General features: G+C 49.8%; 1 protein-coding gene across 2 annotated transcripts in view; it reads right to left on the bottom strand.

Annotated features, from left to right (window-relative positions):
• Positions 1-343: 343 nt before the first annotated feature.
• The window catches only part of LOC119802783 (nodal modulator 1), a 59676-nt gene continuing 46024 nt past the window's right edge, over positions 344-13995 (bottom strand). The window contains exons 24-31 of one of the 2 annotated variants that reach the window (XM_038313918.1): positions 13314-13441; positions 11943-12084; positions 8049-8132; positions 6429-6539; positions 5053-5154; positions 3499-3621; positions 1216-1308; positions 344-939 (exon numbers count right to left, since the gene is read on the bottom strand). In XM_038313918.1, the coding sequence (XP_038169846.1) occupies positions 808-939; positions 1216-1308; positions 3499-3621; positions 5053-5154; positions 6429-6539; positions 8049-8132; positions 11943-12084; positions 13314-13441 (915 nt within the window). In that variant the 3' untranslated portion in view covers positions 344-807. The remainder of the gene's footprint in view (positions 940-1215; positions 1309-3498; positions 3622-5052; positions 5155-6428; positions 6540-8048; positions 8133-11942; positions 12085-13313; positions 13442-13995) is intronic. The other variant, XM_038313919.2, reaches the window with a different exon arrangement.

Here is a 13995-nt window from a genome sequence, read left to right as displayed (position 1 = left end):
TGGGAGTGAGTCGGAAACATGTCTCATCTGCCCCAGAGGCTCGTGTGACTCACCAGCCCTGTGCAGCAAGCAAACCCATACAATGGTCTGTCACACACACACACACACACACACACACCAAGAAGTAAAAGAATTCTAAAGCCTCGCACTATGAAGTTCTCCTGGCTTCTCTAGAATCTAGAATTGAAACTATGTGTCCCGGGGAGAAGAGTGAGCCTGAGCTCAGCCAGGCTGGCTGTGCCATAATCCCCATGGCTTCTGTGGAGTCACTGGGGCTGAATGCCCACATGTTCTGCAAGCATTCAGCACTACGTCAAGCCCCTGAAGATTATCTGAGATGAGCTACATCGTAAATGAGTGGGTGACTTTATTCATTCCTGCTCTTGACAGATCCTTCTGGTGTGGACAGATGCTGTTGCAGCTTCCAGAGGGCCAACTTCAGAGGGGAGTTTGGGGAAAGTCCACCATGCAGACAAATGCCATGTTTACTGGACTCTTCTTGCAAACATATGTGGAAGATTTGAATTACGGTCTCACGCCACCAGCTAGGCTTAAATACTTCTCTGACAAAAATAATAATAATAAATTATCTTCAACTCAGAAAATAAATTGTGTTCAGCAGGGTGACAGGAGGGTCCATTCATCGCATTGCACCACAGGGCTACACAGGAAAGGACAGACAGGCAGGACACCAACGGAGTGGTCACGGGGCCCAGGGCCTGCCTGAAGAGAGTGAGCATGTGCCTTTGTCCCCAGGCAGGTGGTAGCCCTGGCTGTGCCATCCGCAGGGACGGGCCTCAGTCCTCCTCACGTGCGTCTGGTCTTCTGTTTCTTGGTCTGTCTCTTCATGTCCTCTGGGCCACTGCTATCAGAGGACACCTGGCCAAGTGCTCTGACTCCCTGGAGACGACTCGTCAGCTGCAGCAGCAAAGGAATGAGCTGGAAGGAAAGAGACCGTGAGCCCCAGGGCCTGCAGGACGGTGGCCGGGATGTTCCACTCCAGATGCTTTAATCCACTACCTCTCTGGGCAGCACCTCCCTAGACAGGGCCTGAGCCTGAGGATTAGAAATGATGTCACTGGAGCTAATAACCCCCGAAGGAGACATCGGGACCCCGGGACAGCTGCCTGGTCCCCTCTGTAACTTCTGTGACACTGGACATACTCCCGGTCTATCTCCTGACACCTGCCTTCTCATGCAGCTCAGCTTCCCTACCTTGTCATGGTTGTAGCCCGCCAACAGGAGCAGCAGTGTTAGGGGCAGGGCGATGTAGGACCCTTGCGCAATGTCCTGCTCAGGTAGCTTCCTCTGCAACAGAGAGCCATGACACCTTGTGAGTTCTCACACTCAACACTGTCATCCAGAGCTTCAACCACTCAGCCGCCAACCACACTGGTACCCAAGATTACCCATCATCCCTTGGTATCCAAAAAGAAACTAACCAGGGTGTGGGTGTGAACCACCTGAGCCCTGCAAACCCCCGAGACATAGATCTGGAACTCTCTCTTACTAGCACAAGTATACTCACTTTGGCTGAGGATGACCTTGAACCTCTGACCTTCCTGCCCCTCTCCTGAGTGCTAAGATTAAAGGGCTGTACCAGCATGCCTGTTTGCTACGACTGGGTATCCAACTCAGAGCTCTGTGTGTGCCAGACAAGGACTCTACCAGCAGAGCTACATCCCTGACTCAGCAACTCCAGTCTGTCAGTCAAAGACAGACTGTCAAACACTCCAAAGAACGTATGAGAGCAGAAAACCACAGCAAGCTGCATGTCCACACCAGGGAGGAGCTTGACACACTGCTGCTGGCTGTGAACACTGTCTCCCCCAGATTACTCTGCTGAGACCTGTCACTTCTGAACCAATGTGACATACCAACTAAAAGGTCTGGAGACACCAATTTTAGGGGGTGATTAAGTAAGAGAAGAGCCTTCATTAGTGGGGTCAGCGCCCTCCTAAGTCAGGCTGAGAGGAACTGACTCACCCATCTACGCAGCATGTATGGGGCAGAGTGGGCCTGGCACTCACTGTGCATCCCAACCTCTACCGCTATGAGGAGCAGATGCTGTTGGACAGCCCCCTGGTCTAATGTGGATTTTTTTAGTAGTCTGAGCAGTTTAAGACACACTGTGCCTCCACACACGGAGAACAGTGGAGCTATGAAATCTAGCGACCCCCAGGCATCTCAAAGAAACATAAATTCTTACTTTCCCCAGAAGCAATGACCAACTCCATAGCAGTAAAGTGAGGTTTTCCTTTTTCTAAAAGAATGTTTTACATTTATTTAGTGTGGAGTATGTGTGTTTTAAAGTGTATGTCTGCATGTGCCATGCATGTGTGGTCAGAGCATGACCTGTGAAAGCTGCTTCTCTCCTTCTACTGCTGAGTTCCACGACTGAACTCAGGTCATCAAGCATGGTGGTGAGTGCCCTCACCTATAGCCGAATTTCCTGCTGGCCTGGTACCAGGGAGTTAGCAACTAGCCCTAAACCCTGCTGGGCCACACCTGGCCTAGCTGGGGAGTTAGCACTCAGCCCTAACCATTCTTTGTGTCACAGATGCCTTTTGTCACCCTACATGAATCTTGTCTGAGAGTTTCCCTAAGGATACAAACCCTATGCAAAACTTGGTTCGGAGGAACCCAGAAAACTGTGATATGATTTATTGAGAATTTGCACTTGGTTGTATTTTTGGAAGCTTCAGTCGGGTTGTTCTGAGCATATGGAAATCAACTGGCTAAAGTGTAAATGTGGGGAAATAAAAATGCCCTGGGCAAAGGGAAAGCGCTTCAGTCCACTGAGGGAGGGGACCCCTGCGGCCTCCAAAGGCTAAGTTCATTCTAAAGGTGTCTCCGAGCCTTCTTTTGACGAACTCACAAGAACCTGTTCCCACACAGTGATGTCCACAATACTTACCTGCTGACCCGCTTCAATGGCATGACTTCTCTTTTGTAATACAGTTTCTGGGGCTCCACTCAGACCCCACCTGAGCTTGGGCCTGGAACCCCCCTCTTCCACCACTGACATCGCTACTAAATTCAGTGACTCCACCATACACAAGCTCCCAAAACCAACCCAAATGATCTCCTGAATGTAGAGCACACACACCAGCTTTGTTGACACTGAAGCCGGCGACCACAGCGGCTGAAAACTGACCAGATTCTTCACCCATGGTCAACCTGTTTGCTGTTTTCCCTTGCATGTACTGGTCAAACTATTCGGGCTCTACTGTATCCATGCCTGCTGACTGTGTCCTCTGCACTACCTGTGAAGCTACAGATGGGAGTGTCCTAATGAAGGAATGCAGTGACACCAGCCATAGGAAAATGGTGTCTCCCTCAACACCACCCCCCGCCCCATGACTAGCTTCTCATAACAGGCACCAGTGCAGGGAATGAAGAACGGTGTCTAGGGAGATCCAAGAAGGGAAAACAACCTAGGGGGAGCCAAGGAATCCTGCAGATAGCGCTGCTCATGCCCGCCACACTCTTACTTACCGTGGGACTGAAAAACAGAGTGATGTGTTTGTGGTAGCCCACTGAAGTGAAAGATACTTGTGGAAGGACGTAGTCGTACTGGGATCTGGGGAGCGTCGAGTCCAGAAGCACAACGTAGTTCTGCTGGTGTAGGACAGACAGCTCAGGCAAAGCAGGGGACACATGCAGCCACGCACTGCACTGTACGTTTTGTAAAGAAGCCCCAAATCTGCATCCAACTCAAGGTCACTAACTTTCAGGCTGTAAGAGTCATAGGCCTCAGCGGCTCTGAGCCCGCATCTTCTGACAACTGTCTGGGCCTCAGCACTTCTTTATGAACACATTCCACCTGGGAAATCACAGTCCTCCAAGAGCACACAGGTTCTTACAGGTGATTCTGATGAAAAGGGTGTGATGGAGCCATGGATGCCGGCAATAACGTAAAACAAGGTTGAGAGCTGGGAATGTGACTTAATTGGCTCATGACTGGCAAGTTCTAGAAAACTAACAGATCTACAATGGTCATGGTGAAAATGCCTTGTCAAACTCAGGCACCCTGACCACGACAATGGGAAGACAAGAGTGATAACCCCTATTTTCAGAGATTTCAGAGGTAGGGAATAATACTGTGTGGAGAGAGTGGGCACAACCTTTGTTCCATGACAGCTGCCACTAGCACACACATGGAAGGGCACCATGTAGCAGCCCCACTGGGGTAGTAAGGAGCCACAGGATAGAACACCACACCCTAGGCTCACAGGGAATAGCCCCAAGCTAAAGCCACAAAACCAAGTTCTCTGCAAAGGCGCTCAACTGACAACTCTGGGGTGGAGGACAGAAAGCCAGACCAAAGTCCAGAAAATGCCAAATGGGTAGAACTTAGAGACACACTGTAATTGTCAAACACAGAGACCTGGATGCCACTCAGTGGGACAGAGCTTGCCAGACACATGTGAGGCCCTGGTCCAATATATAGCAATAGGGGAAAACCTGAGAGGAGTAAGCGGCTTGCCACACAGGAGAAAAGCACCATCATGAGACCAAGGAGTCCAAGAGAAAGATGGGCAGCGGGTCCAGAGCACTAGGAGTGAGGGGTGCCCTGGTTCAATTACAGTACTTGCCAACAGCAGAGCCGCGAGCAACTACCGGGTGGCATGCAATCAAAGAGCAGAGAGATGGCAGCTCCTTCCCTGAAAAGCACAGATCACAAACAACGTGCCAAGCAGAGGCAGCTCTGAATCAGCAGAATACCTGTACTTTTTGGTGCGTGTGTGCGCGCGCGCACGCGCACACACACACACACACACACACACACACATACACACACTGAAAAAACCCAAAGGAAACCAATCTACCCCTCTCGCTCCTTATTTCTGGATGCTGGAATTATGTCTGATGATTTTAATTTCAAAATCTCCTGCTAAAATACGCATTATTTCTGTAAACAGAAAACCAGTGACTTGAGAGACTCACCCCTGCAGGGCCCACCCTCCTGTGCTCAACAGGGTTCATGTCTGAAGAGCAGTGATTAAACTGAGTCATTAATAAGGCTCGGGTGCCCGGGCCTGGCATTACCTCGCCATCTCGGAGCAGCGGTGGGAAGTGGAAGAAGAGCGACTGGCCCAGGGACACCGTCTGGATGGGGTTGTCAAGATTCTCGCTTCTGAACAGCTTCACCTGGGGACAGAAAGGGAGAGGGCAGGTGCTCATGACCCTGAGGTGGTGTCATTCACATGGGGACAACCTCTCAGGCAGGATGGGAAAATGTGGTTGATGTGACCAACCAGGCCTCAGGATACAGATTCTGGTGTGAGCCATGCAGAGAAGGCAAGTTCAGGCAGATTTTAAACAGACATTAATGCCATCATGACAAAGATTGAAAAAAACAGCTTCCACAGGCCAAGTGTGCAAAAAAGCACACTATAAACAATGCCACCAGTTCTGAGGACAAAGGCCCAAGCCTCCAGAGCTCCAGAGCTGAAGGCACCCAGGGCCTTACAGACTTAGCCTCACCCAGCTCATCTCACCCCGGGACCTGACTACAGTGTGTGCTGTAGCTTCAGTTCTGCACCGACCTGCAGGTACAGCAGCCACGGAGTGCAGGAGGGAGACACAGTCCTGGCCCACAACAGAGGCTATGAGCACTCAGTTCTTGCCTGCCCCCAGGCCATGCCAGGACCATGTCTGTGCTCTTTGGCTGTATTCAGTATTGCAGGTAAATATTAATTCATTTGCTGCCTTAAAAAACAGGTGATTTCAGCTGGCTCTGATTTTAGTTTTTCTAAAAACTTGAAAAGTGATTTGAACCCTGAGTCAAAATTCTAGCATGGCAACAACCAGGTAACATTAGGCTGTGGTGCCATCCTCACCTCTGTACCAGCCCCTCCCTGGCAGAAGTGTGACCATTCAGCTCACACTTACCTTCAGAGCATTCTGGCACTATCTACCCGCCCACACAGATGCCATCCAGTCTCAACTACATCCAGTGCCAAGAGCAAAGTCAGAGGCCAAATCTTTCACTGCGTTCTAAGTGTAATGCCCAGACCTTCCCAGAAATCATAGGTCTTTTTATAAAAGTTCTCCATTTCCTGTGGATTTTGTCAGAGCTCGAGAAAGGTTCTGGGGACATGGGAGTGCTATGTGTGGTCAAGACAGCAAGATGAGCAGCTCCCAGACTGCCTGACTCGGTCAGAGTGGCCTGTATGAGGCTGTCTAATGTCATCCTTCAGTGGGCACTCCACGGTGCTGAGCCTTCATGGGGCTCTACTGCCATCGGCCAGATTGAGGGCTGACATTTTGTTATTACCCCAAACTGGAGTCTCCCATCACTTGGTAATCAGTCCCAAATCCAGGTGTGGTAGTTGTCTGGCAGCTCCCTCTGTAGTAAGCTAAAGCCAGACCTAGCTGGGACAAACATGTCTCCTGCTAAACCTGAGAGGTGCTGGTCTTACCCACAAAGTAGAAAGATACTCAGGAGAAGTGACCACATTTCCACTCAAGTCAAACTGGTTGATCTGCCGGAAGACTATGATGTTCACGTCATCCACGTCATTGTTCCCAACCTGAAGAGACAGGGCTGCACTGAGCATCTGCAGGAGCTCCTGCCCATCCCAGGAAAGGAATGGGTCCGTCCGCGGTCACCTGGCCCACAGACACGGCACGACACAAGTGTGGTACTTCTGTTCTAAGTCTTCACTGCCCACCAACACATGCGAAAGCACGTGGAACCCTGCCTGACTACAGTCTGCACCGCTGCCCGAGAACCTGGCCTGAGCCACCAGAGGGTGACAGGCAGATCATGAAGCACTCCGGTGTGAGCAGCAGGCGCCCAGCTGTTTAAAATGGCAGATCATCAACCCAGTCCTCAGGTCACAAGTCCCACAGAGCCCACCCGCTCTATGCCCAGTGCCTTCAGGCTTCTCCAGGCAGTTCTATGCCCAGAAACCTCCAGTCTAGCCAGAGGGAAGAATAGCACTTTAATGGTGTCTGAGCACCTCCTGTGGTGACCTGGTTCAAAAGCGCATAGCTGGGAGGCTACAGGCTCTAAAGGAAAATCCACTATTGTGTTACCAAGTAGTCATGCTGCCAAACGGCCCTCTGAATACTTATGTTTATGCCACAGATGGACGCTGCTCTTACTGCTGGCCAAGAAGCTTACCTTTGCAGTGGCAGTGGTCAGCACAGAGACTCATAGCTAATTAAAGTCAAGAACAAGCGACCATGAGTGCTCGTGACTACATGGCATATCTGCATCAACTCCCCACCAGCACTCTAAGACTCGGGGACACTGTGGGAAGGACAGTCATAAAGTGCTACCTCTGGGCATGAGATGGTCAGTGCGCTCATGAGCTCATAGCGGCTGCACATGACAAGCCAGTCAACACTGTAGCAGATGGCAGGACAGAATGACGGAGCCCAAGACCCAGCGCAGGAGCTACTGGGGGTGTGGCCACAGGCAGGCAGCCCTGCTCCAATGGATAGCCAAACATCCATGTATGTGTATGGACAGCACTGACTTAGGGGCCATTGAAATAAAAGACAGGAGCTTGGGAGGGGGTTTGAGAGGAATTAGAAAGAGGGAGGGAGGGAGGGAGGGAGGGAGGGAAGGGTGGATATGATTAAAATATATTGTATATACATATGAAATTCTCAAAGAATAAACTATATTAAATAGCCTTAAAAAGAACCTCTCCTAAAAGCTGTGGAGATCCCCAGAAACCAAGGAAGACAGGTGGGCGTGGTGGCTATTCTGTAACCCCAGCACTCAAGAAGGGGACACAAAGATCCCCAGGGCAAGCTGGCTGGCCAAGCTAGCTTAGTCCGTGAGTTCCAAGTTCTGCAAGAGACCCTACCTCAGTAAACAGAGAGCAATCAGGGAGAATGTCCATCAACCTGTGGCTTCTACACACATCTTCATGTGTGTACATGTATGCACACCACACACATAAACAAAAAAAGCCCACACCAAAAGATGCTGTCTGAACTGGGATTTACAGCCCTATCCCGGAGGAGCACTAATGGGTCTCTGACCAGGGAAGCAAAGGCACAGTCAGGGCAGGAGTGATACTCACCTCAATTACCCGATGGTGGGGCAGTGCCCGCTCGATGTGGTCATTGCCTTCAGCCTTCAGCTGCACATGGTACATGCACCCTGGCTATGAAGATACCAGCTGTTACTTCTCTATAAAGTCTGTCACACATGACCTGAGAGTGGCTTTGCTACAAGTGGTCACCACACAGTGCATCTCTGCCCAGCCCACTTTCCAAGGAGACCCTCTTAGAAGCACATTGCTAACAAGATGCCATTGGGGCTATAATGTCTTCCAGCTCAGCTCACTCACACTCCCTGACTCACAGAAGACTAGATGTGGCTTGTTCCCCGATGTCAAGCATTTGTCTTTATCCTTCTAGACTCTTCCTCCCTCTGTGCTCACCCATTCTTGACCTACACATGGGTCCAGTTGTTACTGCTGATCCTTAAAATGGACAGGATCTCAGGCAGGCAGGATTGATCTCAGGGAAGCAGGATTTGAGGCCTTTTAAATAAATAAATAATACTAATACTACTACCAATAATAATAAATGTTCTTGTTTATGTCTGTTTATTACTCAATTTTACAGGACTGAAATATTGGAAAAGCTCTGGTATCAACTTCCAGCAGTGGGTTAAAGTCTCAGGTGTGTGCCTCCAGGAGGAAAAACACCAGGATGCACAGCTACCTTTAAACCAGCACAGACTGGATCTCTGCTCTCCTACTGCTATGTGGCTCTGAGCACTGCTGTGTGTCCAGCAGCCTCTAGGCCATTTTCCCTTTTAGGGTCATGTTCTTTTTTATATGTTGCTTGAATTCTACAAAGAGCATATAAGATCTTTACAGAGACAATGAATCTTTTTACTTAGATACCCAAACATAATCCCACGCTGTTGGTTACCTTCCAGAACTTCAAGACCCTATAGCTGAGATACCACATACTTACACCACAGGACGTGGAAGACTGACCTGAAGCGCCACCCCTACTAGCTAGCATTATTAGGGCTGGAAGGTGCTGTGTACAGTAATCATCAGTCTCACCAGCTACAAACCCTGCAAGCTGCAGTAACAAAAGTGGCCCCAACAGTACAGGAGTGACCCATCACCTCATTACTTTACTTTATTATTTTTATTATTAAGGCCTGTTCCACAACATGGAGCCCAGACCTGACACTGCTAAAACAGCTAAGAACATAGGCCCTAGGGGAACCTACTATATTATAATGTAAATGAGCATAGCAATAAAATGACTCCTGGTGACAGACTGCTATAGCCATAGATCAGGCCTCACTAACCCCAGGACTGCAAAGCTTCTTCCTGCTGTAGATGGTAATTTACATGGAAATCCCCAACTGGTAGTGCTCAGCCCTACCTGGATGTCTATATCACACCCTTCCTCCCCCTCGGTGTCCAGGGCTCTATGTAGAACAGAGGTAGAAAGACTTTAAGAGCCAGGGGTAGAGCATGACTTTAGGGAAACACAGATGCACTCGGAGACTGTGACAGCATGCCGAAGACCCACAGCTCAAGCCACACAAAACCCAGCATGGAGAAGTGGGAATAGAGACCAGCCGTAACCAAGAGGTTCTTTGCAATTGCTAGTTTTGGGGATAAAGGGGTGTCAGCCAGCACAGACTGAACCACATGCTTTATTTCAGCTGGGGGGGGGGGGGGGAGGGGAGTCAGCCAGTACAGACTGAATCACATGCTTTATTTCAACAGTGGAAGTATTGAAAGGAGAAAAAAAATATAAAATTGGGTGAGTAGGAAGAGAGAGGGGATCTGGAAGAAAGGGGAAAAATATGATCATAACATTATATGAAATACTCAAAGAATAAAACATTATTTAAAATAAAACACTGTGAAGCCAGTTAAAGGTAAGAACACAATTAGACACGTGTTCAATGAGGCCTGGAAGTTCTAGTCAGTTATTTGTATTTTGAAGGGCAGAGGCTCAGAGAGAGGAGGGATGAACTATTAAATCTGGAAACCATGACCACTGCCACTGACAGGGCCAGGCTACAATCCCTCTCGACTCTCGGCTAGTTGTCCCAAGGGTTTGCCTACAGTCTTTGGCAGCTGTGCTGGCCAGCTATGCCAACCTGACATAAGCTAGAGTCATTCAGGAAGAGAAACGGCCTTTATATGTTTTGCCTGCAGGTGATTCTGCAGGACACTTTCTTAGTGACTGAGGGGGAGGGCCCTGACCATGGTGGGTAGTGCTATCCCTGGGTTGGTGGTCCTGGATGCTCTAAGAAAGCAGGCTGAGCAAGCCAGGGAGAAGTGTTGTGGGACATTCAGTCACACTGTGAACCCTGAGTTTGTGTTTGCATTAATTAAATAAAATCAACATTGGTTCAGGGGGTGGAGCCAGCAACGAGTTGACAGGAACTAGCCATAGAGAGTCCAGAGGAGCCAGAAATATGGATAGAAAAACACAGGAAAGTGTAGGGTGGGACTTGGAGTTTTGCATTTTTCTTTTCTGTTTGGGTTAAGTGGAGAGACATGTCTCTTGCTAGGTCTCCAGCAAAGGTCAGCTGTTTGCTTCTTGGCCTCTCTGATGTAGCAGCTTTTCACTCCCACATCTGACGGAATTCCAAGTCTCTACTGGTAAGTAGAACGATAGAGACTTAGTTTAAACCTACATATCATGGCAGCAGCAGAGCCGGGGCCGCAGGATTGAGTGGCTGGCAGGGTACTGACTGTGGGTCCACGGGGTCGCAGGTGGAGGTGAAAAATCAGTTCAGGCACAGCCAGTAAACCGGCAGAAAAAGGTCAGAGAAGCAAGCCAGCAGGCAGCACTGCCCTGACTTCCCTCCTCAGCTTGATTCTGGTCATGAAGCTGCCCTGAGACAGCAGTCATGTCTAAAGGTGCATCTTTTTTCCGGAGAAGTCTCCACATCTCTGGCACCCTGGCCAGCAAGGTGAAATGAACAAATGCAGCCTAAGTGGAGTTGAACTCCTTCATCTAAGAAGGCACCGCCAGCTTGGCCCACTCTGGAGAAGGGCAAACCACCAAAGACTCACACCTGGTGTGCGGCCTCCATGAGCCAGCCACTAAAGGAGGACCAATGACACGGGTGGGAGTGGGAGTGGCAGCAGAAATAACCACCAAGGAGCTATGTTCAGTTTAATTAAATCAAATGTGTTAAGTGCAAATTTAGAACAAAGCAGACCAGCAGGACCCTGGGGGAACAAAGGTGGCACACAGTTTTCACCCTAAAACCAGGAGAAGGTAGAGAGCAGAGCATGGGGAAGCACTGTGCTAGCCCTCAGCCACCTCACTATACAGACAGAGCACACACACAGTCCTTGCTGGGGACTCTGAAAACAACAAATGAGCAAGCACATAGGTAAACAACTTCAACTCCAGAAAGAAGGTACCACAGTCCAAAGCCAAAGTGTCATGGCTCAGTGGCCCCAGAGACAAGTGGCTCCTTGTGCCAGTGAAGCCAAAAAGTTTTTTTAACTAGTTAACATCCAAAGATCAGGAACTGGGACTGTGTAGGGACAGTGGTTAAGAAATCCTGTCAACAAAATAAGCCTGGGGATCTGTGGTTGTCTGAGTCCCACTCTCCCTTAAGAGCTCTAACCACTCGGTGATGGCATTTATACGTGACTACACGTATAACCCGGAGCTGTGTGAAGGCACAGGCCTTTACCTGTGCCGTGCCCTCCAGTCCCGACCAAGCCCTGCTGTTTCCCCAGCACCTTAGCCACTCACAGTGCCCCTTGGTTTCACAGCCCTGGCACACGCCACAAGCACTCTGGGCAAAGCCAAGCCAATCCCCCTTTACAGGCCTTATTTTCCCACAGACCAAAGCAGGTCTGTTGGCCAAACACACACCCATCAGCTAGAATAGGGGACTCTAGAGTCCCACCTCCATCCTGCCGACCCACACTATCCCACAGGGACATCACACACAGCCTCACCATCAGTCCACGCAACCGGAACTTTCCCTCCTCATCTGTCACGGCGTCTTCTCCATAGATGCTACAGTCCTTCTGGCCCACAGCTTCCACTGCGACGCCCTGCTCTGGTTCTCCGTTTAAGGAAGACACTGTGCCATAGCAGCTGGTACAACAAGAGCAGAGCAGAGCAGAGCGAGGCTCCTTCAGTCCTCTGTGCACAGAGACTGCGATCCCCAGGGCTACAGGGCACAGCTGCTCTGTGGGGACCTTGCCAGCAGCAGGACAGGTTGTATCTATCAACTGCTCCTGCACATTTGGAAGACCACTCCAGGAGGCCAGAACAGGGTACACTGTCTTAATCCTTGCTGATCTTCAATGTAAATTATGAAGCACTCAATAATGTAAATAACTCACAAGGATTTTCTTCCACATAATGGTCCATTTTTCTACAACTAATCTTTCTGACTATCCAAAGTGCTTTTACAAACCCACAGAAGCCTGTGCACGCACAGAGTCTGTACGTATCCTCTGCTCACCCATACAGTGGATATCCACTCAGCTGTGGCTAGGACAGCACAGACTCTCTCTGAGAGCACTGACAAAATGGAAATTCTGCATGTCTCTGGGAAGGTGAGTTTAGGGATCAAGGAATAAAGAACAGAAAGGTCATTTATTTATTTACTTAGTGAATTTGATGGGATTTTTTGTTTAGTTTTGGCTCCATTTGATTTGGGTTTTTTGAAGCAGGGTCTCTCTACGTAGCCCTGGCTATCCTCAAAACTCAGGGATTTACCTGCTACCTGTGTCTCAGATTAAAGGTGTGCACCACCATGCCCATCCAAGAAAGGTAATTTTCCATTGTCTACTCTTTTCTAACATTTACAAGTTCTACTTGAGTTATAGTTAATCCTCTTTAAAAATGTGATCATAGTTAAAACATTAAACATAATTTTTTTTAACCAAGGTACTAGCTTCTACAGACTGATTCAAACAGTACGCTGGTGAACAGACAGCAAGTGAGCCACTGGAAGTGGGGGACCCTGGAGGGAGGGCAGGAAGTGGGGGACCCTGGAGGGAGGGCAGGAAGTGGAGGACACTGGAGAGTAAGAAGTGGGGGACTCAGGAGGAAGGGCAGGAAGAGGGGGACCCTGGAGGGAGGGCAGGAAGTGGGGGACCCTAGAGGGATGGCAGGAAGTAGGGGACCCTGAAAGGTAGGAAATGGGGGACACTGGAGGGAGGGCAGCAGTCACCCAGTCACAAGAAGAGCAGAGTCACCTCTCTGGTCTCCACCTTACCTCAAATTCCTCCCCAAACTCAGTCAACGTGAAGCCTGGGAGGCAGGTCTAGATCAGAGCCCAGTGAGGCCCACCTACAGCCTGGAGGGGCACATACCTGTAGGCAGTCCGAAAACCAGTGATGGTGATCCTCAGGTTCTGCCCCTCCTGGACTTCTATCATCTGTGAGGACGGCTCAAAGCGAAACTCCTTCATCATGGGTTTAAAGTAGTACTGGCCAGGGCTCTGCCAAGAGACAGGCACAATCGAGATGGCTGCCACACTGCGAATGACTTAAAGTCACAATGGGGCACAACCAGGACAGAGCATAAGAGCCTCCAGACACAGGAAGGCAGCCCATTCCTGCACAGCAAGGAAAGGGAGTTGCTCTACCACCATTAGCATCTCAGCAAAGAAAAGCCACGCCTGAACTTCATGAAGAATCAGAATTGGCATAACCAACTAGAAATGACTCAGTAAGCAAGTAGCAGGGGATAAGCAGAGGCGGGGCAAGCAGAGGCAGGGTGTGGCCTAGGTCCCAGGCGTGAAGTCAATGCTTCTGCACTTCATGAACCCAAGGCCAGGGCCTTGGACTCCACCTTGAACGAAAACTTGGTACTTCACCCCTTTACACATGAAAAAGCGGGATCCGTGGAAAGGAGAGGTCTATCTAGGGAGGAGCTGCTGTGGTCAGGCAGCTGACGGCACTGCCTTGCTGACAAGAGCAGGTCTAAGACCACAGGGGTCATTAGCGGTGAGTCCTAGAGCACAGCTAGAGCCCTAGACCACTGCACACCAGT

Source organism: Arvicola amphibius, chromosome 12 (genome assembly GCF_903992535.2).
Source record: "Arvicola amphibius chromosome 12, mArvAmp1.2, whole genome shotgun sequence".
NCBI classification, from domain to species: Eukaryota; Metazoa; Chordata; class Mammalia; order Rodentia; family Cricetidae; genus Arvicola; species Arvicola amphibius.
The sequence above is the reverse complement of the archived record's forward strand: the minus strand, read 5'-3'. Positions and strand labels throughout refer to the sequence as shown.